The sequence below is a fragment of the Theropithecus gelada genome, chromosome 1, assembly GCF_003255815.1.
Source record: "Theropithecus gelada isolate Dixy chromosome 1, Tgel_1.0, whole genome shotgun sequence".
Taxonomy (NCBI): Eukaryota; Metazoa; Chordata; class Mammalia; order Primates; family Cercopithecidae; genus Theropithecus; species Theropithecus gelada.
This window is the reverse complement of record NC_037668.1, coordinates 2,317,528-2,345,416: the sequence shown is the minus strand read 5'-3', so window position 1 is coordinate 2,345,416 and position 27,889 is coordinate 2,317,528. Positions and strand designations below refer to the sequence as shown.

The 27,889-nt window shown below is 48.7% G+C and overlaps 1 protein-coding gene across 2 annotated transcripts; it reads right to left on the bottom strand.

Annotated features, from left to right (window-relative positions):
- Positions 1-1,816: 1,816 nt before the first annotated feature.
- STRIP1 (striatin interacting protein 1) lies at positions 1,817-26,557 on the bottom strand. 2 transcript variants are annotated; one of them, XM_025401186.1, is made up of 21 exons: positions 26,500-26,557; positions 18,948-19,020; positions 18,057-18,131; positions 17,506-17,640; positions 17,292-17,412; positions 16,080-16,148; positions 15,141-15,247; positions 14,922-15,049; positions 13,516-13,698; positions 12,931-13,148; positions 11,872-11,937; positions 11,699-11,762; positions 9,728-9,799; positions 9,174-9,248; positions 8,921-9,018; positions 7,206-7,332; positions 6,888-6,988; positions 6,045-6,111; positions 5,395-5,499; positions 4,565-4,769; positions 1,817-2,800 (listed from the first exon to the last, which is right to left on the bottom strand). In XM_025401186.1, the coding sequence occupies exons 3-21, from the start codon at positions 18,094-18,096 to the stop codon at positions 2,553-2,555; spliced, it is 2,229 nt and encodes a 742-aa protein (XP_025256971.1). In that variant the 5' UTR covers positions 18,097-18,131; positions 18,948-19,020; positions 26,500-26,557; the 3' UTR covers positions 1,817-2,552. The 2 variants fall into 2 exon arrangements, with proteins under 2 accessions (XP_025256971.1, XP_025256964.1); XM_025401179.1 differs by lacking the exon at positions 26,500-26,557 and adding an exon at positions 22,569-22,779 and having other exon boundaries at positions 18,948-19,017.
- Between the last annotated feature and the right edge of the window lie 1,332 nt (positions 26,558-27,889).

The following is a 27,889-nucleotide window of genomic DNA, read 5'->3' as shown; positions in this document are numbered from 1 at the left end:
AAGGGTGTGAGGAAGTGAAAAAAATGCATGTGCTGACAGAGGCCTGGATTTGAATCCTGGCTCTTGCCTTTATATGACTTTGGGCAAGTTCTTTATCCTTTCTGTGCCACAGTTTTCTCCTGTGCAAAATAGGGATTAAAATGGCATGTATCTTTCAAGATATTACAAGGAATATGTAAGATATTATACATCAAGTGGTTAGAATGCTGGCTGACACATAGTAAGTACTCAGTATTTACTGGCTTTGTAGAAAATAAGGCTTTGAGAAGCATCTAATATTGTGCCTGGTACCTACTTGGCAACCCATAAGTGGTAACTCTTATGATTAATAAGGGACAGTTCCTATCCTTACAGTGATACTGCCTCAGGGTAGTCTGTCTCTCAGTGGATTGAAGAGTGGACCCTGAGTCTGCTTAGCAATAAACAATATTTTATGTAATTCAATCATTTACAAAGGGTCTTCATGTACTCTGCCCACTTCATGACCCAGATGAGATTTAAAAAGCCACAAAAACTGGGTGGCTCCAAAAGACATTTCTGTACAAAGTCCTGAGTTCAAATGGCCAACCTGCCACTAACATGCTCTGTGGCTGTGAGAAGCCCCTTCCTCTCCCGGGGCTGGCTCCTGGGCCTACAGCTGAAGGGATTCACCTGCCCAGGCTTCACGGCCCTTGCAGTTTTGATAGTCCTGCATTCTGTTTTGCAGGTCAGAGGAGAGACAGGCCTTGACCATGCAGGTTCAGTGACTCAGGCTTCATGGGACAGTACCAATGTGAAAAATCCATCTCTCCCTAATTGAAATCTCAAGATACATATTTCCTACCAGTCCTGGCAAGAAATAGCAGAAAATAAACTGTGTCAATTCCCTTGCCCTGTACAAGTTACTTTGGGGCAAAGGGCCCATCAGTCACAGATGCGACTTCCCATCTCACAGACTGTGTGACCACCAGGAGTACACTGCTGCCTTCCACCCCTGCTGTCCCTAACCATGCTGGCACATCAAAAGGCCTGTCTGAGGCTCAGCAGGTCCCAGGTCAGGCAGGCACTGAACACAAGACCCAACGAAGGGAAGATTCTCCCTAGAACATGTTTCCTTTACAAGTCAAGACCCCTTCAAGACTTAAGAACCTATAAAATAACCGCCTACAGGTAAAATAAGAGCTTCCAGGAATTCTAAAAAGGGAACACTCCTTTCACCAGCATCAAAACGGTAATATCTTCTCAGGCAGACGCAACCAGGGGTCTGGAGGCCAGAGTGTAGGTCCCAGGTGTCCACTGACACCCACTTCAAAGATTTTCCTTGCTTTTTTCTCAGCCACAGGGGGCTCCTGGCAACATTGTTTCCCACCATGAACCTGACTCCTGATAGTCTGCTTCCTACACTCTGAGTACTGAAGTTTCTGCTCAGTCCCAACCACCTGCCCCAGGGAGGACCTAGAGCAGCTGACCCCCTTGCTTTGACCTAGCCCCTCCCTCTCTAGCACTGACACTGGTTTGGCTGAGGCCAGCTCAGTGATGTGATCCAGAGAAACCTGGGGCTCCTACTGAAATTACAGCAAACCCAGGGGTGCAGGACAATGTCTCAGTAAAGTAACCTTGATAGTGCCCTGGAGTTGGGTGAGAGTAATCCCAGATTACTGTGGGGTTAATTTACACTGGATAAATGCCAACTCCCTCTTCTCTTCCCCCAGGATGGGAAAGGCAGGCAGCTTGGCAAGACAAGCAGTGACCAGCAATGCTAGCAGAAAAAAACACTTTCTAGACGTGGAGGAGACATGTAGAGGCCATATTTCCCATAGACAAGCCAACGGGAATGATTTTTGCTTATTTTTAATGTAAACAGAATACACAAACACATTAAAAACCCCAACATGACACAGGATAATACACACAGAATTATATATAGGTATTTACAGGCCCTCCAAAGCCAAAAGGAAAAATGGCCTCTCTGGTTAAGGGAAGCTTCTCTTCCTACCTTGTCCCTGTCCAAAATCAAAGTGTTGAGGCAGCTGCAGGAGCCTCTGCAATTACTTCTGCATATAACATAGCAGGAGGCTGGAATAACAACAGAAACCCCCCACCCCCACCCCAGAGCACAACCAAGACACCGTTGTATTTTTTTTTTGGCCCTGGCCCTAATCCTAAACTCTCCTCCTTTGCAAGCTGACAAAGCAAGGATTTGTGTGTCTCAGGAGGCATCAGCATGACCCCTGAAATTTAGATGTGCTGTGGAGGGGTTCCCATCCCATTCCAGCTTTCCCAGCCTTGGGCTGATTGTGAAATGAGCCAAAACCAACCATGTCCAAGAGAGGAGGGTGGGAGAAATAAAGGAAGAATGGATCCCAGGCAGAGATGACTGCTTCTGAGCTGGACCCTGGGAACCAATAGGAGGTAAAGCTGGGCTCATCCAAGCCCAGGACGGACTGCAGAAGACACAGTGGGGCTGTGCTGCCACCTGGTGGGGAATGGGAGCACTGCAGCCATGAACTAGGACAGTCCTGCAGGTACCTTGAGATCCTCCTCTCTCTGTTTCAGTCCCCTAACCAACAGCCTTACTGCAGCAGCTCTTCCCAGGAAATGGGCTTGGAGAAGACCTCCCTTTCTAACCAGAGGTCATAGTTCATCTGAAAGTCCTCAGGGAGGTCCACCCGTTGGCCCAGGACACTCTGCAGGCAGTTGTCCACTGGCAGGAAGTCGGGGTTGCTGTGGGCCCGGTCATAGCGCCGGGCGTTGAAGCGTTCAATGTTGGCACGGAGGGCACACTCCTCTGCCTGGAAATCCCAAGGCCGGGCATCAAGATCTGAGACAAAGCAGGAAGAACACAGTTAGGAGCCACGCCCTGTAGCAGCTCCCCATGGACTCACTGCAGCTCAGGGGCCTGGCCAGGAATATGGAGTGTCAACTAGGAGCAGGATACCTCCGAGCTCTAGGAATTCCTTCCTAGATCCAAAGGAGAGTCAAGTACAAGCAGAAAAGACAGAAGTACCGACAAAGAGGCTTATACTGTAGAGATTATGTAGACCCAGAGAGGGAGAGCCATGTGTACAACACATTTCTCTCAAAGTGGCAACCTCCCTAGCTCTCTGGGGTCAGAGGGAGGAACCTGGAAATCCTCTCATTTGCTCATTCTCTCTCAACTCCCTGACCAGGTACCGTGTGCCACCGTGGGCCTGCACACATTCACAAGGCACTGAGAGTACAGACACAGTCATTTAGCCATGGTGGTATACTCCAGAAACGCAACAATGTGGCAACACACCCACACAGAGCAGCCCAGGCGGGCAGGGGAGACCCTGCAGGTGGAGGAAGAGTGTCTGTGGAGGCCCTAGCAGTGGGAACCACACAGCTATGTTAGGGGACTAAGCACTCCTCGTGCCTGGAGCTCTGGGTATGATGAAGGCTGGACTGACAGCAGGTAACGAGGTTGAAAAGGAAGCTGGGTCAGATTACAGAGGAGGAGAATGAAAAAGGACAAGGGAGCCTCATGCTTGAGTCTGAATCTAATTCTAAGGGAAACAGGAAGCTAATGAAGGATTTTACTCAGGGAGGTAACAGCACAGAAGCTACATGTTGAAAAGATTCACTGGGGTGCCGGGCGCGGTGGCTCATGCCTGTAATCCCAACACTTTGGGAGGCCAAGGCAGGTGGATCCCTTGAACCCAGGAGTTCAAGAACCACCTGAGAAGGATAGGCACAGTGGCTCACGCCTGTGATCCCAGCACTTTGGGAGGCCGAGGCGGGTGGATCACTTGAGGCCAGGAACTCGAGACCAGCCTGGCTGACATGGTGAAACCCCATCTCTACAAAAAATATAAAAATTAGCTGGACATGGTGGAGTCCAGCTGTAGTCCCAGCTAGTTGGGAGGCTGAGGGGGGAGAATTGCTTAAACTCGGGGGGCGGAGGTTGCAGTGAGCTGAGACCGTGCCAGTGCAAACCAGCCTGGGTGACAGAATCTCTGTCTCAAAAAAAAAAAGAAACAAAAAAACACCCTAGGAAACATGATGAAACCCTGTCTCTACAAAAAAGATACAATTAGGTGGGCACAGTGGAATGTGCCTGTGGTCCAGCTACTCGGGAGACTAAGGAGGCAGATGTTATGGTGAGCCGAGACCACACTCCAGCCTGGGCCAACAGAGCCCCATCTTTGAAACAGGCCCCATCTTTGAAAAAAATTAAAGTAAAAAAGGATCACTAGGGAAATCTGAGACACTGATGGAGGGGAAGGAACTAGAGGCAGGGAAGCCAGTCAAGAGCTGTAAAAGTTTAGGTGGCCAAAATGGGGATGAAAAGAGGGGACATAGTGTTATGACAATTTCTAGAAAAGGAATGACTTGGAGGTACAGGGAGAGATGGGGATGATCGCAGATGCCAAGCCTGGGTAGCTTCTCAAAGTCCTTCCTAGAGTGCCCATCCTGATGCTACAAAAGCAGAAGCTGGGCTCCTTCCTGTTCCTTGGTGGGAAGCTCAGGGCAGAGAAGCACCTGAGCACCACGGGCAGGGAGTGGAAGATGTCACCTTTCCCGACACACTCCCACCCAAATGTGACTGAGTGCAGAGCCTCACCGTTGCCGTAGGCCCAGTCGTCATTGAGCCGATGCCGCACCTTCTGGTAGATGGCAGACATGGTCTTCATGTTGCTCTTTCGCCACTGCCGCCCCAAGTATTTGGTCTGTACCTTGAGCAGCTTCAGCACGTAGAGCTGCATCATGGCTTGTTTCACCTTTAGGGCCCGCTTCAAGATGGGGGCTGACTTGAACACCACCAGCATCTGGGAAGGGAAACAAGCAAGCAGCCCAAGCTGAAGACAGAAATAAATGCATACAGCCCTGGTCACGCTGCTGCTTAACCCTTTGGAAGTTAAGGTGACAAACCTTCCCAGTTTCCCTTGGACTGAAGCGTTTCCTAATACATTGGACTTCAAATGCTAAAACCAGTAGAGTTCCAGGCAAACCAGGATGGCTGGTCACCCTAACTAAGGGTCACTTTGGAATCTGAAGAAAGCTATGGATTCTTTCCAGAAACATTCCTGTGTACATGTACACATAGTTATCAGAGGATTCAAGGACCTCCCCACCCCAAAGGTATCCTCAGACCCAGAGTTAAGGAAGATCCTCAGAACCCTGGTTATGTAACCAATCAAGATTAAGATGACATGGAAAAAGCTCTTCTATAAGTGTAGATTTGTTTTAGTGCATGACTGGGCCTCTTTCAGCTTCCAGTTCAACTCATCAAAGTCATCAAGGAACTGGGAACTGGCCCATAAAATGCAAGGATACGGCTACAGCAAAGTTAAGTGAGAAGGCACAGTGAGCCCCACCCTAGGGACTCCCTGCGCCCAGCACTCTTCTTTGAGCTCCAAGTTCCAAGCCTGCTGAACGCACTGACTCACTTACCATTGTCCTTGAATGCTTCCACTTTGTCAGCTTGTTCAAGATCCGAAGCAGATTGATACAAGAAAAGAGGTTCCTCCAGCAAAACTGGTTACTGTCACCTGCTTCCTGCAGGGTAAACCCAGGAACAATCAGCCCTCACGGCTGCAGTGTGTGCAGCAGTTTCCAAAAGTCCCTCACACATGATCTTAGAAGAGCCGGGTCTTCAGGCCTCTACCAGGAACCCCCTGCTCTCAGAGCAGCCCCAGGACTCCGTCCCAGAAGCTGGCAGGGACTAGGGGAAGAGGGAGGCTCCCCAGACTTTTCCTGAAGGAAACATGAACCGTGATACTGGGAGCTGCGGCCTTGGGCTGCCCCAGGGCTCCTAGTGCTGAGTCCAGTGTTGAGGGAGAGAAGCCCTCTACAAGGTGAGCTCTGGATCAGCAGCCCCTGAAGATCACACTCCCTGACAAATCCCTAAATCCAAATCTCTCTGCTCTGCAAGAGCCCTCCTCCTGGCCCTTCTGTACACTTACAGTGCCCTAAAAGCCGGGCACTCCACAGTGACTTCGCCTGTGGGAGACACCTCTATTCCTGTGGTGTTGGGGTAGGCAGGCTCTCTACTCACTAACCCAGGTGCCAAAGGGACAGCCGAGGAGAGCCCAGCCACTCACCAGACTCTCCGCAGTCAGCTCTGGCAGCTCATGCACCACGCAGTGAGGGTAATCCAGGACAGAAATGCTGCAGAGGGGAGAGGATCCAGGTGCCCACCATAAGCAAAGGCCCAGGGCCTAGTGGAGCAGCTGTGCCTGAGCCAGTTCCCAGCCTTCCTCCCTCACTTGTTGGAGCAGAAGTAGGAATCTACCTGGTCTGTCCCACCCGTTTCCCCAGCTATAAGACGAGGAAATATCTGCTACAAGGGAACTTGTAAGGCACTCCTGTAGCCAGAGGGCCAGCTGGTTGATCTTGTAAGGGGCAGAGACCCTCACAGCTTCCCCCATAGCCATCAATGCGGGGCGGGGGAGGAGATCGCTCAGGGCAACTAATTGATGCCAAGCCTTTCTGGAGACAGGGTCTGGCCAGCGCCCTGTGGTATATCACACTGACGAGCAAGTAATGTCAACTATAGCTGGCACCAGGCCAACAGCAGGGGCTAAGAGTCAGCAGATAGGGCATTACAGGGCACATGACCGAGCCCCTTACAGAGAGCAAGCAGCCCATGGTCTCCTCAAAAAAAAAAAAGTACAAAAGGGACAGGGAAGAAAGTACTAGATCCCGGGATGAAAACCCTCCTGCCCAGGTACAGGCCAAGTCACCTGGGGCACGACTAGCTAGACTCAGATTTGACACACTGGGCTCTCCACAGGCAGGGGCCATGTCTCATTTATCTTTGTGTCCTGATGCCTTGCAGAGCGCTGATTCGTAGATGCTGGAAAAACGGAGGCAGTGGGAAATACCAGCTGGGAACTCTGCTGTCTGACCATACCCGCCCCTTCACGGTCCCTGGCCCTCGTCACCTGTTCTTAGCGGTGATGTAGGACATGATGTTTTGATTGAAGAACTTTAGGATCAAAGGAATGCAGTTGGCAAACACCAGGTGCTGGGCCATGTATTCAAACTGAAGCCAACAGGGGAAGAAAAAAAAAAGGCGTGGCCCTTGGGACCTTGCCTTCTTTCCTCCAGGGATGAAAGGCCTTGGCTGGAGGGCCATGTCTTAGAACATTCATGCAGAGTTCAAGCGTGTCAAAGGCCAAGGCCCCCGTTCTTGTGGGCTGAAGGAGCAGCAGTGCCCAAGGCCCCAGCCCACAGGACAGGAGGGAAAGCCCTGCGGGTACCTGGTAGACATGGTTCAACTTAAAGTGCTTGAGCAGCAGCAGCAGGACAGCAGAAATGGCCTTAACAATGACCTCTTTGTGGCGGTTTACGTCCACCCCCAGCTTCATGCTCTGCAACACTGTGGTGCTGGAAACATAATTGCCTGGGTAAGCCACCAGCATGTGCAGTACCTCCTTTCTAGGTGCCCACAGAAAAGATGGACTCCTGAGCCTCCCTGGGCAAAGACTCCCACCTCCCCACTCACCCCATGGACATCTCAGAAGTCAGCCCGGGCTCCCCCATCCACCTCCCAAGCAATGTAGCCTGGCACAATTTATTCCTTCCCCATGATGCCCTCAAATACATTCTTAGTCTGCTTCTCTGCCTTTCCTCTAAAAATGAACTTCTTCTCCTTTCCAAGATCTCCCCTAAGCTTCTGCTGCCGTATTAACCTGAGTTCTCCAAAATGTGTTCTGTGGAATACCAGGATATTGGCAAATTTCATGTCATGGAAAAAAGGGTTTTGGAGTCAGATAAATTTAGGAAGCACTGAGTTACATCAGTTTCTTAATTCAGGACTCACTGTACATCTTTATAAAAGGAATTCCTCCTTATAAGAGAAATCCATGAATCAAATATATAGTATGACTCTAGAACCTTTTTTCCAAGGATCATCACATGATGGCCTAGTGTTCTGTGATTCTCCCTCTGGTATTAGCCAATTCCTGCCTCCTCCTTCACCTGGCCATCACTGCCATACTTCAGGGCCACAGCCACCCAGGAGCTGGACTCAGGGCTGGCGGCCCAGGCAGGCAGGAGATCAGGTCAAGGTCCAGGTCCTTCTCAAAGTAGAACATGATCTCAATCTGTACTCTCACATGAAAAACGAGTACAGGGCCCAGCGCAGAAGAGCTCTGAAGAATCTCACTCTATCACCCTGAGCCATTTTCCAGCATTCTGTGTGTCCGCTTACTGGCGAAAAGGGACGTCTCTATACCTGGCACAGGTTCAGCTATTGCTGGCAAGCTGTCTACAAGCTAACCCTCCTTATCCCGGTGTCCCGATCACAGCTGGAGAGGGCGGCTTTGGAGAGGGCGGCTTTGGGGAAATGTCCAGGGTGGCCCCATTCATTTTACAGAGGAGGAAATTACTTTCCCCAATTCACTCAGGAGTTCGCTCAGTGGCAGAGTCTACACTAGAATCCAAGCCAACAGGACCAAGCCATCTCCCTAACCAGTGAAACTCTTTAATCTAGTAGTTTCGGCCGGGCGCGGTGGCTCAAGCCTGTAATCCCAGCACTTTGGGAGGCCGAGACGGGCGGATCACGAGGTCAGGAGATCGAGACCATCCTGGTGAACACGGTGAAACCCCGTCTCTACTAAAAAATACAAAAAAACTAGCCGGGCGAGGTGGCGGGCGCCTGTAGTCCCAGCTACTCCGGAGGCTGAGGCAGGAGAATGGCGGGAACCCGGGAGGCGGAGCTTGCAGTGAGCTGAGATCCGGCCACAGCACTCCAGCCTGGGTGACAGAGCAAGACTCCGTCTCAAAAAAAAAAAAAAAAAAAAAAAAAAAAAAAAAAAAAATCTAGTAGTTTCCTTTTTTTTTGAGTCAAAAATACCTACATTTAACCTGTAGAGAAGCTGGGCCAATAACAACCAACCTGACAAGAGGAAAACGTTTGCCCTTCTCCATCTATCTTCTGCCCCACCTGCTCCATTCACAGAACGATACTCACGGCATCTCCTCAGGCAAGACATCCGCTAGGATGTTGATTGAGTCTGTTTTAGCTTTTGAGGTGGGTGCTGCAGCCAACAGGATCTTCAGGAGGGCAATCTGGGAAGAGTAGACCATTCAGACACAGGTCTGAGAGCCCAGGGCCAAAATTAAGCTCTGAGCAGTCCTTCTGTTGGTCCACAGGTGGCAGGAGGAGGGCAGGGCCCACTCTAAGGCCACTGTAGTGGGAGGGTCCCACTGCAAGCGCCACTCACCATATACTGAGGCAGGCTGGGGAGCAAGCCTTGGTAGAGGGTTTCTGCAGGGACTTGCTCAACTTCTTCTTCTCCCTTTTAACATAATGGGTACAAGCATAAAACCCCAGCCCAGAATACAATCTCCTGAGCCAGCTTGCTAGCTGGCTGGAGGAAAACCTGTAGACAGTGATGTACATAATGATGTTAATGATAACAGCAAACCCTGAACACAATGTGCCAAGCGTTTTACTTGTAATAACTCAGTTCATTCTTATTATAATAACCCTATAAAGGTATTATTATTCCTATTTCACAGACAAGGAAATAAAGCGTAGAGACACCCAGTAACTGGCTTAAGTTGTCATCCACAAAGTGGTAGATCCAGGCATAAGAGGCAGGTTCCTGACTCAGTCTGTATTCTTAACCCTGCACTAGACCTGTGTCACCCTCTGCACTGGGAGGTGGACTGGGAGTTCTTTGAGGGCAGGGCCTGGCAACCTTGTGGTCTAATCTCAGCACAATGCCTGGGAAGAGCTGGGGATCCTGGTGGCTGAAGAGGACCTCCAACTTACCCCTGAGAGAGGGGAGCGGAGGTACTCCTCCTCCATCTGCGCCTGGACCTCTGCAATCGACGTGTACTTGTGCTGGAGGGAGAGATGGGAAAAGAAGGGCTGGGGAAAACATTCTCTGGCCAAACTCCCTGCACTCTAGCAAAAGCCCCACACATTTGTCTTCAGTCTTCTGAAAGAGGATAAGTCACCACAAAAATCCCTAACTAAAATCCCAAACCCAAACATTTTTCTTTTTCTTTTCTTTTTTTTTTTTTTTTTTGAGATAGAGTCTTCCTCTATTGCCCAGACTGGACTGCAGTGGCATGATCTTGGCTCACTGTAACCTCTGCCTCCCAGGTTCAAGCAATTCTCCTGCCCCAGCCTCCCAAATAGCTGGGACTATAGGCGTGCACCACCATGCCCGGCTAATTTTTGTATTTTTAGTAGAGATGGGGTTTTGCCATGTTGGTGAGGCTGGTCTTGAACTCCTGACCTTAGGTGATCCACCCACCTCGGCCTCTCAAAGTGCTGGGATTGTAGAATTCAGCCACCATGCCTGGCCCCAAAATATTTTTCTAAATGGGCCTCTTCCTCTTGCAACTAGAGTAGGAAGCCCACAGTAGATAAAAAAAAGTACATTAAAGGAGGGAAACAGGCTTTCAGATAGCTACAGTGACAGGAGAAAAACTGAAAGCAAAATCAAATACTCAAAATGCCTAGCTGCAGAGAGACCACTTAGTACTACCAATTCCAAAAATATATTTCAAAACATATCAACAGTTTCACTCCAGACAGCTGTTAGGGGAGATGCCTCTTCCCCACTCTTTTTTTTTTTTTTTTTTTGAGACGGAGTCTTGCTCTGTTGCCCAGGCTGAAGTGCAGTGGCTGGATCTCAGCTCACTGCAAGCCCTGCCTCCCGGGTTTATGCCATTCTCCTGCCTCAGCCTCCCATGTAGCTGGGACTACAGGTGCCTGCCACCTTGCCCGGCTAGTTGTTTTGTATTTTTTAGTAGAGACGGGGTTTCACCGTGTTAGCCAGGATGGTCTCGATCTCCTGACCTCGTGATCTGCCGTCTCGGCCTCCCAAAGTGCTGGGATTACAGGCTTGAGCCACCACGCTCAACCTTCTTCCCCACTCTTAATGTTCTCTCCTATGTGGAGGGACAGAGGTTTGCCAAACACCCCTCATCTCTCTCTGCCCCATCCAGACACTCACTGCTCCCTTCTCTGATCAGAGAGTATGGGAGGGGACACAGGGCAGCCTTGGCTCCACCCTTCTCTTTTCCCTTTAGAACCTGTCTGCCTGCTGAGAGTCTGTGCTCTCTTCTCCTGCCCGCACTGCCTGGGACTGGTAGGTATCTCTGCCTAATTCTGGAACAATGTATTAGGACACTACTGCTACGTTCTTAAGCCTCATTCTCCACGGCTCTATGAGCTATAAAGTTGGCATTACAATCTCCATCTGCCTACTCCTCTATTTCAACTGCCTGAGAACGTGGGCAAGGAAAAGGAGGGTTATTTATTGAGCTCTGTAGAATTCCAACAACTGTCAAGTAATATAATCCTTTTTTTTTTTTTTTTTTTTTTTTTTAAAGAATCCAGGTCTCACTCTGTGGCCCAGGCTAGAGTGCAGGAGCATGATCATAGCTCACTGTAGCCTTGATCTCCTGTGCTCAAACAGTCCTCCTGCATCAGCCTCTTCAGTAGCTGGGACTACAGGCGTATGCCTTGGTGCCCAGTGGTCAGGTAATACAATCTTTAAAGACTTTCCAGTCAGTCCCAAACAAAAGCTCAGCTAAAACAAGTAAAACTTATAATAAAACAAGCAAAACTTATGAAAGACTGTTTGCAAAGTTATTCCAAAGTCCACCCTGGCCTCTACCCCAGGTTCTTGCAGGCGGACAACAGTCTTAAAAGGCTTCTCCCTACAGGCTGGTTTCACTTTACTCACTTCGGACCAAACAAGCCAAATGCTCACCCAAAGCCACTCACCTGTTTCAGAGTCTTGATGCTTTCGTGGATCGGCCTGGGCAGCCCCACCACTGTGTTCGTGTCACTGGAGAATAAAGAAGGCCCTGTGTTGAGCCTCGACATTAATTCACCTGGGATCCCAAACACCAAAGGCTGGGAGAGCTAACAGCAAAATGAACTTGGCTTCTACTCACCTGCCTAGTGTGTAACCTATAAATTTGCTGCGGCTGGACTCGAGGAACATCTCAATATCTTTCTCTCTGCCACATCCCCCAAAAAAAGAGAGAGAAAAAGGTTTTTAGCAAATGCTATTTCAAAGTGTTACAGTTAACAAAAACATAGAGCATCCAGAAACTGTGAAGCCAGGAGAAGAAAAAGTCTCCCACAACTGTTTTTCTCTTTCAAAAAAGGGAAAAAATAGAAATTTTCAGAGTATTTTAATGTTTCTTATAATTTTGCTGGATCAATAACCTGGAAATATATTACATGTTAACTAGTTTATTCATAAAATTAAAGAGATACATTAAACTTAAAAACATACTTTATTCACATAGTATGAACAAGTTTGTCAACAGACTTTCTTAAATACTAAAACTTTGTTAAACAATTAAAGCTACAGGCTACTGATTTTTCATGTAGGTCACATTTTCCTATCCCAAACAATCAGCATACCTTGCATTTTCTGATGATCTGTTTTGCATTCCCTTCACAGATCACTGAAAACTGAGGCTTTACCTGGATCAAGAAAGTGACTTCTATATCCTCTCACATGTTCATCTATTTCTTAAGTTGCTGCCTATCAAACAGACACCATTTATATATCTCCAGGTACCTTTCCATCCATCAATGTACCCACATATATCTCAAACATTTTCATTATGGCTCTAAAGAAACTCTTAATCTATCATTTTTCCCTTAAAAATCATATACAACCCCGGGAGGGGTGGGGACATGTTTGCTTAAATGCTTTTGTTTTTGTTTCCTATCCCCCTTCACTAGCACGTCTAACCAAGAGCTAACTCCAATTACTGACTCAGTAGCCACATGGGGGCCATGTTGTGTGAGACCAGCAAGGCTAGCCTCCCTGAGACCCTCAGGACAGCACCAGGCGCTTTAAGAGAGCCTCATCCCAGAGCCACTGTCAGCCTGCCCTGCAGAGGACCACACACGGTGACGCAGGCCAGGCGGCAGGCCTGAGGGTGTGAGGGCTCTGGCCTCAGGAGCTATGAGTGCTCTGGAGGTCTGAGACTCACCTGACCTTGGGAGCCCAGGGGAGCCCTTTGGGGCAGGTCAGCCTGTCAGTCTGTGGGTGCTGTAGTGGGGGAGGCATCACTTCATCTCGTTCCAGGGGGAACGTCTCCCCCTCCAGACTGTTGTCATCATCATTCTCCTCTTCCTCTTCTCGAGAGTCATCAGCCTTGTAGGGATCCCGCTCGTTGAAGGCATCTAGGTTGTCCTGCTTTATCAGAGCCTGAAACCAGGGAAGTGAGATGAGACAAGAGCCAATTGAGGATGCAGACTAGGGAAGTGCGGCTGGAGGAGACACAGCGCACAGGGGTGTCAGGTAGAGGCAGGAACAGTGGAAAAACCAGAGGGGAGTCAAGACGGGGGCCAAACCATCAAGTACTTCTTGCTCCAGTCCCTCAAAAGCACCACGTGCTGAGCACCCACCATAAACTGGACCAGAGCTGGGGACAAAGTGTCCTTGCCGTGGAGGCATGATTCTGACTGGTTGATCAGAGATCATTTCCAGCAGCCCTGCTCCTCCAAGGACTGTGCTGCTGCAAGCATACACCTTGAGGGCCCTCAGGAGTCACAGGGACCTCTGTCATCCTCACCTTGTGCTCTCGGCGGCCCCGTTTCTGCTGCTGCTCAATCAAGTCTGAAGCAGATGCTGGTGGAGAGGCTGCCCTCATGTTGCGAATCACTTTGATGCTGTCCTCAGGAAGTGGGGGGAGGCCCAGGATGCTGCGCTTCTCAGCCTTCATGCTCTGCAGCTCCTCAAAGCCGCCCAGCGTGCACTGCATCACAGACAGGGAAGCAGAGCCAGAGTCAACGTGTCCACAGGGCTGGTCCCTGACCATTGTGTTGGGCTCAGAAGCACCCATCACATCATGACCCACGTCTTTATAGAGACCCAGGCAACCTCGGAACAACGGACTGAAGCCACTCCCGAGGAGAATTCCGCGACATCCGCAAGGGAAAGGAGAAAAAGGAACAAGGAAAGAGTAGAGATGCAGGCTGACTGACCCTAGTGCAGATACACTAACTCTGCACCTATGACATACTCTTCATTTAAAAAGCAAAGAGCCTAACCCTGCAAGTTCCTAGAAAAGTTGGTGAGACTCATGTTTCACGAGTTGTACATGCGAGTCTTTCCAAGTCAAACTGGAAATACAGTTGGTTGCTCAAATTTAAAAGAAAAAAAAAGCTTCATCTAAACATCTCCCAAGAAACAGAAACCCCAGCACCATGCAGCAATTTTAGATTGCTTAGTTTTGCTGTTTCTGAGCAGTGCAGCTTTCCTCTCTGGCCTTAGCAAGGCTTTGTGAAGAACAGGATGTGTGGCCAAGATAAAAATGCGTCAATGACTCAAGAAATCCTACACTTACTGAGCCCTGGCTCCAGAGCTGACCCATTCTGAAAGGAAGGATGAGCCCCAGTGTAACAGAGGCCCAACTCACCTCCACTGCCTCCCCCATGCCACTCCTCCTGGGAAGGCCTCCTGGCATGGCCTGGCTGCTAACAATGCTCCAAAGCCCAGTGTGCCGGACAGCCCACGCTGGCACCCAGTCCCTCCCTACCTAGACACAGAGTCAGGTTGACACCATACCCTGAAGAAAATGGAGGCTAGCTCAGGGCTCACGCTTGCCCCTTCAAGTGACATCCTACCAGGGCCCCAATTACACCAGCTTTAACTTTGCCTTAAATCCCTTTACAAACTCCAGGTCCAGAGCTGCTTGCTGAGAGGCAGCTTGTCTGGGGGAGAGCTGTTCTATGACAGAAAACATCTTCCAGGAGTCAGGGAGCCAACAGTCTGACTCAAGGCCTATGTCCTCATTGGCTGCAATGGGACAATAGTGGCACTTACTTTGTCATCTCCTTTTAGTGCTTTTTAAATAATTTTTTTTTTACCAAAGCAGTTTTATAGTCACATAATTCAATATTCAAAAGGATATTCAAGGAACAGTCTCCTTACTGCCCATCCCCTAGCACCTGAGTTCTCCTCCAAGGAGGTGCTCACCAATACTGTCTTCCAGAGCAGCAAGAGAACTTTCTTCATGGGGAAGTGAGGGGCGTGACCACTGCAAAATTTGGTCACCATCCCAAACAGCATGATGGCAAACGGCTCACTGTTGTACAGCGGGGAGCCTGGAGGTGACACAAAGGTATCAGGACCCTCCCAAAGCCTTCCGCCTCAGCTTCCAGGCAGGGCCTCTAGAGAGGATCTCCAGGGTCCTACCCAGTTCAGCTCTGAAGGTCTGCCGCATGGTCCTCCACTCAGCCTTGTCACCCTCACACTCCTGGTGAACGGTCTCCACTATCAGGTACATGATGTTGAGCAGGACCCTGAGGACAAGAGCCAGCTCACAATGAAGTAGGACAGTGGGGGGGGGTCAAAGGAGCATCCTAGTGTCTAACAAAGTGCTTACACAAAGCAGGGGCTTAATATTAATAAATGGTAGCTGAATAAATGAATATGAACAAGAATGGCCAAAAGCATTTACCGCCCTAAGCTTCCTGAAAAGAAAAGCACCAGAGATGGTAGTGAGCTATAGGGTCAAAGCAGAACGGGGTCACAGCGAGAACAAAAACAGGGTTTTTGATAAGCAAGTGGAAAGCAGGAGCTGAGAGGTGACACCCAGGGATCCTAACACCTAGGAGGGAACACTACAACCACCTAGTCTAAAAACTTCCAAATTCATAAAAAGAGCCAGATTTCAACCTTCAAAAACTGAAGGGTGATCTTGGTGTTCAGCAGTTGCTGTGAGCTCCTAGGCAGCTATGAAACATTAGGAAGCTGTCGGGTCTAACCCAGTGAAGATGAGGATCAAGCTGTGTACACAAGGCGGCGGGAGCCCTGGGAACATTATCAAGTGTTTCACCCAAATACAAAACACCCACAGCTGGGTCCTGAGTAACAGTGTGAGTAGGAGGCCCACACTTAGCTGTGGCTCTAAGTCACCTGACCCTGGATTGCCTTTGGGAGTCTCAACCCAGAGCCCCACCTAGGATGAGCCCTCAGCAGTTCCTACTAAGCATTCACAGTGAGCCCACCAAACGTGCAGATGACGTGTACAGAAGCACACACAGCAAGGACACCCACAGCCAGCCTCCCACACCCTGCTCTGATCTCATCTCTGACTAACACTCGGAAGCCCAGGCTTCCTGCTCGCCTCACCTGAGGTCTGTGCTGTCAGCCAGGGAGATGGCGGGCTTCCTCACAGCACTGCTGCAGGCGGCACTGTTGCTGCAGGAGATTTTGAGAGTCAGCATCTTCCTCCAAGAAGGAAGATAAGTGACGTCCCTGACAAGTACTGACCAATGGGGACACAAAATCCTGTGATACACGCTTGGACTGCACAAGAAGCCACAGGATACGATGGCTAAGAACCCAGGCCATGGCTGGGCACGGTGGCTCACGCCTGTAATCCCAACACCATTTGGGAAGCCGAGGCGGGTGGATCACCTGAGGTCAAGAGTTTGAGACCAGCCTGGCCAACATGGCGAAACCCCATCTCTACTAAAAATACAAAAATTAGCCAGGTGTGGTGGCGGGCACCTGTAATCCCAGCTACTCAGGAGGCCGAGGCCGGAGAATTGCTTGAATTGCTTGAAGCCAGGAGGTGGAGGTTGCAGTGAGCCAAGTTTGCGCCACTGCACTCCAGCCTGGGCAACAGAACAAGACTCTCAAAAAAAAAAAACAAAAAACAAAAAACAAAAGACAAACAAGCAAAAAAAACCCAGTCATGCACTGGACTGCCACAGTTTGAATCCTGGCTCTAACTGTGCCTTAGTTTCCTCATCTGTAAAATGGGGATGATAGCAGTACCTATATCCTTAACATGAATTAGCACCTGTAATATCCTGAGAACAATGCCCGGGACACACAGGCACTCAGTGAGTGGTCTTAGCTATTATCATTGATGGCGTTATCCTTAGATGAGCAGCAGCTGACCTGTCCACTGGACAAAGGTGACACAGGCAAGGCCAGGCACTGGTTGAGCCCATGTGTCAGTCTTGTGCCTGGCCTCCTGCCAAGCGGGGAACTGCAGGGTGAACACAGCAGAGTCTACAGGTTCAAAAGAGAGCTTAAAGTGAGGAGTCTCCTTCTGAGGAGCAGCCCCGCAAAGCCGGGGTAGGGCCTACACTGTCTGGTGTAAAAATTCTGGCATCAGGGAGCTGCAGGGACCTGTCATTAGTCTCCATTAATCTTCAAGGTGTAAGTGACCAACTCCATTATTCAACCCAGGTGGTCAGAACACAGCCTGGGACCAGACTTTCTGCCCCATGTGGCCCATTTAACCCTCTCAAAGCCAGTTAGTTCTGCAAGCTGTGTCCCCCTTCCCACCCCAGCCTCCCCTTCCCTACTCAGCCTCTCAAAAATGCTCACTCTATTTCCATGTTCAGAAGCTCCACCAGAGCATTGAACGTGCCCACCTCCAGGAGGAGAAAGATGTTGTAGCGCATCCAGGACTGCACCTCTGCCTCCGAGCTGCACTCCCCAAACGTGCCTGCAACACAGGGTTCAATTCAGTTCACTTAGCCCCTCCCTGCATCTGAGTGGGCAGAGGTGCTAGGGAATCCTGGGGAGGTCCACTCAATACCTTGAGCAACATAGAGAATTGCTCGAGCCACTTTAAGTCTCTTCTCCCTGGCAGTGACTTCCAAGCCATCCAGGAGCCTCATGGCATGGGTCCGGTGCTGGTTGGTGTCCAGCTCAGTCCACTTCTTGTCTGTCACTGCAGGGCAAGAAACCAGTTACACCTGAGCCTAGAAAAATATTCACAATGGCATGGACCCATGTTAACTCACCAATTTCAGGACTGCCATAGGACCAGAAAGACAAGTTACCCCCTATGTAAGTGGTAAGATCATACTGCTGCCCTATGAATTTGATTTCCAAACTGAAACGCTGGTATTTTGGGCGCAATTTTAATCACATGAATTTTTTTTTCTCCCCCAATCTGCACATTCTGAAAAGCCCCCACGGATGTGCCACAAGCCCACTCTACATGTATCTGGCTTTGAACCATCAGGGTTCAGCAGGCTTCTCAGGCCGTTCAAGGATGACTCAGGTCATTCAGATGCCTAAAGGAAACCTGCAGCTCTCATCATGCAGGGCAAAGGAAGCAAGAAGTGGGGGAAATCATCTCACCATGGATCCGGAAGTCCTCCTCAAAGCATTTTCGATTCATCAGGAATTCTGGCCCTTCCGTGTAGCTGTAAAGCTCTGTTGGAACAAAGTCTCATCACCATTGGTTCCATGTCTGCATTGCACACCAAGTCTCACATGTGCAGAGAAGGCAAGGCATTTGCTTCCGCTCTCAACTCTGGCCCTGAGTCATAATGACTCCTGGAATAAGCTCTCTAATTATGAAGGGGATCTTAGTTCTCTAATGTGCACAATAGAGAGAACCAGAGTGCCAGAATGCCATCTGGACACTTCTTGTCTGATGTGCATCCATCCCACCATGCCATGCCAGGGCTGACGGCCACCTGGGATGCGCCTCTCAAGTGGCTGCTACCTCTTGAGCAGGACATGTATTACAGAGGCTGGAGAAGCAGCTTACACCGACCTCGCATTACACGAGAGTGGCAGTGGCAGCAGCAGATGGGCACAGATGCAGGCATCCCTCATGACCCATTGCTGGAGGAGAGCCACTATCAGGGTCACAGTGGATAGCCAAGGAACATCACTGTCTCACAATGGGACTGGGCTCTAGTCAGCTTCATAAAAGTAAAGGACAACACAAAGTTATAAGATACACAAGGCTTGAATCAAATAACTAACATGTCATATATATACATATATACATACACATATACATATACACACACACATATATACACACATATACACACATATATACGTATACATATATGTACTATATTTACATATATACACATATACACACACACACATATATCTATCTGATAGAACTAACTAGGGAAAGCAATGAAGCCCTAAATGATATTCATTCTTAATTTTCTTAAAGACCAATAAGGAAAAAACTACCCCCAAATAACACAAAGGTCCCTGCCTTACCCGAGAGCTCTGCAGCCCACTTGTCTGTGTCAGCATACTCAAACTCCAGGTCTGGTGACTCCGAATAGCCCTGCTGACAAGAGGAGAGAGCTTTAGGAAAAAGGATCATGCTGTTTGTCAAAGAAACACATGCTTCGAGATGCTGTTGTTACAGGACACCAGTGCCTCCACTTTTCTGATGTTTTTTCATATTTTGTTTCCTAAAACCTCTCAGAGTATCCTATACCTTTCCTTCAGAGCACTTATCATATCATAACTTATCATTATAGGATGAGTTTAGTGTCTGCCTTTCCACAAGACTGCAAGTTCCCTGAGAACAAGAACATCATCCATTTAGCTTACCAATGATTTCACAAGGTCCAGCATAGTACTTAGCATGAATAAGTGAATGAATGAATGGTTTATACTCACATATTTGTTAAATGAACAAATACAAGGTTTCTATGTATTTTGTGCAATAAATGACCATTCCATGTGATGCTAAGATTCCAGAAGTCTTAACTTCTTTCTGGCTAGTGAGCTGTCAACAGCTCAGGACAAAAATGAGTATTGAAACCCTCAGCTTTCCCCGCCTTTGTCTCAAATTTCAGTGAGAACTGACAAAGAAGGCCACCGCCAAACAGATCAACTTCCCTCCCACATATAAGAGAGAACGTGACAAAGACAATCTTTTTCCTGTTGGAAATAGGTGATTACTGAGAACACACCATCTTGGAAGGCTTCTACTGGGAAGAGAGAAGTGAGAAACAAATAGGTAAAGTCCTTAGGTTTAATTACAATCTACCTGGGAAGACAAAGACCAGCCACAAAATGACATACCCACAAATGGCCAGACGAGGTGGCTCACGCCTGTAATTCTAGCACTTTGGGAGGCCGAGGTGGGCGGGTCATTTGAGGTCAGGAGTTTGAAACCAGCCTGGCCAACATGGTAAAACCTCATCTCTAATAAAAACATAAAAATTTGCCAGGCATGGTGGGGCGTGCCTGTAGTCCCAGCTACTGGGGAGGCTAACGCAGGATAATCGCTTGAGCCCCAGAGGTACAGGTTGCAGTGAGCCAAGATCACGCCACTACACTCCAGCTTGGGAGACAGAGGGAGATTCTGTCTCAAAACAAAACAAAGCAAAACAAAAAACATACCCACAAACAAGAACTCCACATTGTGTTCAGAGACAACACAGTGTACACTTTGACAAGTTATTGAGCTTCAGTTTCTTCACTCATTGAATGGCAATGATGAAAATCTACTCTGAAGATTTTTAAGGACTAATCAAAATTATGTAGTACACAGTGGGCTCTCATCAAATGTCAGCCTCCCTCTCCTCCAGGCATTCACTGATCAGGCTCCCAAACTACCGATTTCAGGTATGACTAAAGAAAGATCACGGCATCAGCCTCTTTTTTTTTTTGAGACTGGAGTCTCACTCTGTTGCCCAAGCTGAAGTGCAGTGGCCGGATCTCAGCTCACTGCAAGCTGCGCCTCCCGGGTTTACGCCATTCTCCTGCCTTAGCCTCCTGAGTAGCTGGGACTACAGGCGCCCGCCACCACGCCCGGCTAGTTTTTTGTATTTTTTTAGTAGAGACGGGGTTTCACTGTGTTAGCCAGGATGGTCTCGATCTCCTGACCTCGTGATCCGCCCGTCTCGGCCTCCCAAAGTGCTGGGATTACAGGCTTGAGCCACCGCGCCCGGCAGCCTCTCTAAAGAAATGGATTTAGATAGGTCTCTGCTTAAATGTGTCTATTTGACTGGTCTTTCATGTAATGAGTCTATGTGGAAATTTTTTTTTTTTTGAGAGGGGGAGAGTTTCAGTCTTGTCACCTAGGCTGGAGTGCAATGGTGCAATCTCGGCTCACTGCAAACCTCCGCCTCCCAGGTTCAAGCAATTCTCCTGTCTCAGGCTCCTGAGTAGCTGGGATTACAGGCACCAGCCACCACGCCTGGCTAATTTTTGTACTTTTAGTAGAGATGGGGTTTCACCACATTGGCCAGGCTGGTCTGGAACTCCTGACCTCAGGTGGTCCGCCCGCCTCGGCCTCCCCAAGTGCTGGGATTACAGGCCTGAGCCACTGGACCCGTCCGCTATGTGGAAATTAAAAGGTAAAAAGAGAAATTAAAATTCGTCAAAGGGTATTTGACCATTCATAGCTACTCAGACAAATTTTAAACCATTTTTCAAAATAACTCCTCTCATGATGAAGGTAGGTTCACCCCCCTCCACTTTTGTAACCTTCCACACTTGAAAAACTGAGTAGTTACCACTGATGTCCATCATCCCACCATGCAAGGGCTCCTAAAAGGTCAGTGTCATTGTTTTTTCAAAGAATTCACTCCAAGCTCAAATTACGTCTACTTCGGGCTTGCCAATTGTTGACATGTTTTCTCAGGGGTTTAGGCTTGCTAACAAAAAATAAAAGCTTCTGGCCGGGCGCGGTGGCTCAAGCCTGTAATCCCAGCACTTTGGGAGGCCGAGACGGGCGGATCACGAGGTCAGGAGATCGAGACCATCCTGGCTAACACGGTGAAACCCCGTCTCTACTAAAAAATACAAAAAACTAGCCGGGTGAGGTGGTGGGCGCCTCTAGTCCCAGCTACTCGGGAGGCTGAGGCAGGAGAATGGCGTAAACCCGGGAGGCGGAGCTTGCAGTGAGCTGAGATCTGGCCACTGCACTCCAGCCTGGGTGACAGAGCGAGACTCCGTCTCAAAAAAAAAAAAAAAAAGAAAAAAGAAAAAAAAGTGCTCTGGGAACCTGCTGATTAAGAAGCCCTAAAACGCCGCGACATGAGTATCCTCATTCATGAATTCTGCAAAGGGAGGTAGTGGGAGGAATTCTTTAACTTGGGGTGAGGTTACTAGTCAGCTCCAGACTATGCCATCTCCAGAACGGCAGGAACGGCTCACTGGCGAGACGAATGAATGCTGGGTCCTAACGGATGCTTAAAATGTCTATTTCTCATCTTTAACAGTTCAGTAGCAGGCGCACTGGGCACAACACCCACCACAGGCACTGTCAACCCCACGGCCTGATCTGGCTCAGGTCAGAACAGGGCATGTTTCCCCCTCCTACTCTCGGAATCTACGGCAGCGCAATACTCTCAGTGATAATTAGCTCGGTCCGGCTCTAACTGCCTTCTAGATCCTCGCCGGTACCTTTCCTGCCCACAAGCGCCTTCCTCTGTACGCGGCAGGACCCAGGAGCTGGCGCCCGCGTGCCAGGGGCAGAGGCCCGAGATGATTAGGTTGGGGGCGCGGCCGCCCAGCGCCCTGGAGTGCACCCAGACCCCCGACTCTTTAGCCCCGAGCTGGGGCGAAGGAGGCTTCCCCAGGGGCTGGGGCCTCGAGGCCACGCCCACAGCCGGGGCCCAGGGGAGCAAACCAGCAGTTGCCGGCTCCGGGAAGCTCTCCCGGGCGGCGGAGCTCTAGCAAGGACCCCAGCTACATGCCCTCGACCCCAGGAGCTGCGAGCCTCGCTTCCTGCTCCTTTCGCTGTATACTGACAGTTCTCGGCCGGGCTCTACCGAGCCCTCTGGGAAGCCCAACCTGGTCCCGACAGTGGCTTCGGGCCCGGGACCCCCGACGCCGCCCGCCCGGGTGCGAGCCTCGCCCCCCGAAGCTCCTGACCTCCGAGTCTTTGCGCTGGTTGCGGTTGAACTCCCGGGCTTTGCCCCCAGGAAGGAGGCCCGCGCCGGCCCGCGGTGCCCCGGGTGGTGGCTGTGCGGTTGCCGGCGGCGGAGGTGGCGGAGGCTGTGGCTGCTTGTTGTTCACGATCAGTGGGCCCGGACCGCCGGCTGCCGGCTCCATCTTGGCTGCTCCACACCCCCAGGTTGACTCGGGGACAACCGCCGCGATGCAAGTCTCGCGTGATTTTCTCGAGGAAATGTCCCTGGCCGCCATATTAAGTGTGGCGGCCAGTGTCAGAAGCCATCTTGGTTGACCAACACCTCCCGATATTCTGTCTGCAGCCCTTCCGTTGTTGATCTTTTTAGTTTTCCTCCTAACTTTCAGTTTCAGTTTAGAAGTAATTTTATCTGTGAGGCTTCCCTGAGCTGCTTCAAGTTTAGTTACCCCTCCTTCCTCTAAATCGCTTTGCACTTATCACTGATAGCCTTGTTCAAGGCTTAGGCGGAATTTTGTAATGAACAAAATGGATAGGATCCTAGTCTTCACAGAGTTGCAGTTGTGACAAGTGCTAATCATTCAACAAACATTTGATAAATGTCTCCTGTGCACCAAGCAGTGGGATAAAATGATGAACAAGTGTCTGCAGTCATGGTACGTAACAGTGCTTGGTGAGTCAGACAAACAATAGACAAATATAGAGAAATAAATGCTAAAAAGTGTTAAAGGAAAATTTGTTCACGGCACTAATTAAAGATGGTAAGGCAGACTTTGTGTAAGAGAGCCCATGGTGATAGTTACAGGGACCACTACAACCAGACCTTGCAGTGAAGAAGAGGAATTAGACTCAACTCTGACTCCAACAAGAAACAGTGGAGATTTATAACCAAAGAGCAGGATGACGGTCAGTGGACAGAAAACTGTCATGCCCGACCCTGTGAAGAGACCACCAAACAGGCTTTGTGTGAGCAACATGGCTGTTTATTTCACCTGGGTGCAGGCGGGCTGAGTCTGAAAAGAGAGTCAGCGAAGGGAGATAAGGGTGGGGTCGTTTTACAGGATTTGGGTAGGTAAAGGAAAATTGCAGTCAAAGGGGGGTTGTTCTCTGGCGGGCAGGAGTGGGAGTCAAAAGGTGCTCAGTGGGGGAGCTTTTTGAGCCAAGATGAGCCAGGCACAAGATAATGTCATCGCTTAAGGCAAGGACTGACCATTTTCACTTCTTTTGGGGTGGAATGTCATCAGTTAAGGCGGGGCAGGGCCTTTTTCACGTTTTTTGTGATTCTTCAGTTACTTCAGGCCATCTGGGCGTATATGTGCAAGTCACAGGGGATGCGATGGCTTGGCTTGGGCTCAGAGGCCTGACAAAAACTACTAAGAGAAACATCAAGGATAAGAAGTTTCTTGCTAAACTGACTTAACAGGATTATTGCTGAAAGCAGGACAGGGTGCTAAGATGTTGAGGGTGGTCAGATACCGAGTGCTATGGTTTGACTGTGTCCCCCAAATTCCATACGTTGGAAACTCAATCCTAAAGTTCATATGTTGATAGTATTTGGAGGTGGAGCCTTGAAGGGGTAACTAAGATTAGATAAAATCATCAGAGTAGGGCCCCTGTGATGGGACTGGTGGCTTTATAAGAAGAAGACGAGTGATCTGAGCTGGCACACATGCTCTTGCTCTCTCATCGTGAGAGGCTCTCTACCATGCAGTTTAAGAAAGCCCTCAGCCGGGCGCGGTGGCTCAAGCCTGTAATCCCAGCACTTTGGGAGGCTGAGACGGGCGGATCACAAGGTCAGGAGATCGAGACCATCCTGGCTAACACGGTGAAACCCCGTCTCTACTAAAAAATACAAAAAACTAGCCGGGCGAGGTGGCGGGCGCCTGTGGTCCCAGCTACTCCGGAGGCTGAGGCAGGAGAATGGCATAAACCCGGGAGGCGGAGCTTGCAGTGAGCTGAGATCCGGCCACTGCACTCCAGCCTGGGCGACAGAGCCAGACTCAGTCTCAAAAAAAAAAAAAAAAAAAAAAAAAAAAAAAAAAAGAAAGCCCTCACCAGATGCAACCCCTCGACTTTAGGCTCCCCAGGCTCCAGAACTGCAAAAAATAACTTTCCTTACTTTATAAATTACCCTCTTTGGTGTTCTGTTACAGCAACAAAAAATGGACTAGGACGCCAAGAGTGGAGAGTTCTTGCACAAACTGGATTCAACAAGGACAGAAAGGGAAGCCCAAAGGGTTAGGCCTAGTCAGGCAGAGGACTAACAGGAGCCTGACTAGAGTTTTGGTCAAAGAAGAGAATCTTTGTTAGAAGAAACAAAAATTAAGAGGTTAAAAGGTGGCAGTGGGGTGGGGGACGGGTTGGTGGAGGCGGAGAATGTGGCTATAATACAAGCATGCTGCCCAGGGAAGGCCTGAGGGTGTGATTTTAGATGAGTTCTGAAAGAAGTGAGGAGAAGCACTGCAAAGTTCCAGGAAGGGCACACAGACAGAGGAAACGGCTAAATGCAAAAGCCCTGATGTTAGAGTGTCTGGAATTGAGTGAGCCAAGGGAGGGATAGTAGTTGATGAGAGCCATATAATGATAATGCAGGGACCAGAAGAATGCAGGGCCTTGAAGGCAGTGGGAAGGAGTTTGAATTTTATTCTAAGTGAAATGGAAAACCATTCGAGGGTGTTAACCACGGAGATGTTATGGTGTGATGTTTACAAGTTCAATCTGGCTGCTTTTGGAGAAGGGATTGGAGAGTTGCAAGAGTGGATAAGGCAAGACAAGTTAGGGGACCATGTAGATGGAGATGATGGTACTTGTACCAGAGTGGAGCGTTGGGTTGATATTTCTATTTTGTGTAGGTAGGGGGACAGGATTTGCTGGAATCTGATCAGCTGGGTGGGGGGAATAAACAATGACCCCCTAGATCTAGGTTTGGGCAACTGAGTGGATGGCTGTATCACTTTAATAAATAAGTAAGCCCAAGAGTAAGAAAAACAGGTTTAGAGGAAAGATCAAGACTTCAGTTTTGGACACATCAAGTTCAAGATACTCATCAGACATCTTAGAAGTGTTGTGTGATAATAGCTCTTACTATTATCTGTTGTTATACTGTGAAATCCTTAAAGGCGTTTTCTCTATCTTTGTCTCTCCAGCTTTACATATTGCCTGCTCTACACCCCAGGCTCAAGTCCAGAAAGTCCCTGTGATACAACTCTCCAGGGATTTTCCCTGAGGTCCAACCTAGTAGGTGCTTAAAAAGTCTTTGTTGTAAATTTAAATAATCCAAAACTACCACGCTGCTATTTCTTCCTATCTATCTTCCTGTGCCTATCATAAGCTGTGCCACCTGGGGAAAAACATGTTTCAGCTAAATTTAGAACAGGGAAGGTTTTGGTTCAATAATTCCACTTCTAGTAATAGATTCTAAGGAAATAATCAGATTTAAATAAAGATAGGTGTACAATAATATTCCAGGCAATGATGTTTTCAATAGTGTAAAGCTGCGATTAACCTAATTTGATAAATAGCCAATAAGAAAATGGTTAACTTTGAGAGGCCAGGCACATGGCTCACGCCTGTAAGCTCAGCACTTTGAGAAGTTGAAGTGGGAGGATCGTTTGAGCCCAGGAATTTGAGACCAGCCTGGGCAACAGAGCGAGACCCTATCTGTACCCCCGCCCCCCAAAAAAAATCAAATTTAAAAATTTTTGAAAAAGAAATGGCTAACTAATGGAATGGGGCATGCATAAGACAGAGTATACAGATCTGGAAGGAAAAAGAATCCCAAATGTGAAGGAGCAGAAGCACAGCTGGAGAGCTCACTACTCCAACTTGCTAGGAAACTTTGAGAGAAGCACAACCCAGTAGAGAGTAGAAGTTGTAAAGTGTCTTCATGCACTTCTCTTTGTTCCTTCCCCATCTGTAAAATGAGAATAATCCCACTTGCCTTTTTGTCGGAGGTGTGTGAACCAGGGCAACTCCATCTTGAATAGGGGCTGGGTAAAATGAGGCTGAGACCTTCTGGGCTGCATTCCCAGGAGAGTAGGGCATTCTTAGTCACAGGATGAGATAGAGGTCAGCACAAGATACACATCATAAAGATCCTGCTGATAAAACAGTTTGCAGTAAAGAAGCCGGCCCAAACCCACCAAAATCAACATGGCGATGAGAGTGACAGCTAGTCCTCCTCGCTTTTACACTCCCACCAGCACCATGACAGTTTACAAATGCCATGGCAACACCAGGAAGTTATCCCAGATGGTCTACAAAGGGGAGGCATGAATAACCCACCCCTTGTTTAGCATATAATCAAGAAATAAGCATAAAAATGGGCAACCAGCAGCCGTCGGGGCTGCTCTGCCTATGGAGTAGCCATTCTTTTATACTTTGACTTTCATAATAAACTTGCTTTCACATTACGCTATGGACTCGCCCTGAATTCTTTCTTGTGAGAGATCTAAGAGCCCTCTCTTGGGGTCTGGATTGAGACTCTTTCTGTAACATTTTGAGCCATGGTGGCAGGCGCCTGAAATCCCAGCTACTCAGGAGGCTGAGGCAGGAAAATAGCTTGAACCTGGGAGGCAGAGGCTGCAGTGAGCTGAGACTGCACCACTGCACTCCAACCTGGGTGACAGAGGAAGACTGTGCCTCCAAAAAAAAAAAAAAAAGAAAGAAAAGAAAAAAGAAAACTATAAAGCATTATTTGTTTTTGTTTGTTTGTTTTAATAAAGGAGAATTATTACCAAGAGGTGATAACCAAGGTGAGAAGCCCTTCCTTCACCACGAGCAGTCATTGTTCAAGAGACTGGAAGAAGAAATTTCATATTTGAGCCATTCTAGTATTGCAGGAGCTGCAGGAATATAGTGGCTGCTCCAGTTGGGCTCTGTAGAAGGAAATTGGCATGTATTCTGTGCCCACAGTGTGTCAGGTACTCGGTAACATGTTTCACATTCATTGATACCTAAGTATATGCTGGGAGGCAGAGTGAGCCTGTTTCTAGCAATTTCCATCCTAGCCCTGGACAATACATTGCTAGTCACTGAAATGCTCAATATTAAAGTAATCTATATAGCATATAAAACATTTATGGGTCTGGTCTTACCCTCTAGTTACTGTGTCACATGGAGTTCTCTCCATTAATGGCTATCAGAAGAGGATAATATTAATAATGTTTTGGTTAATTAATAAGGCAAATAACTAATAGTTAATTCTGTCTTCCAAAGGGACCAGCCAGCTTCACTCTGTCTCAGGTCAGATTAATTTATAACATCTCAGCTTTCTTACATACAACATGAATTAGTCAAAAGACTACGTCAAGGCTGGTCATGGTAG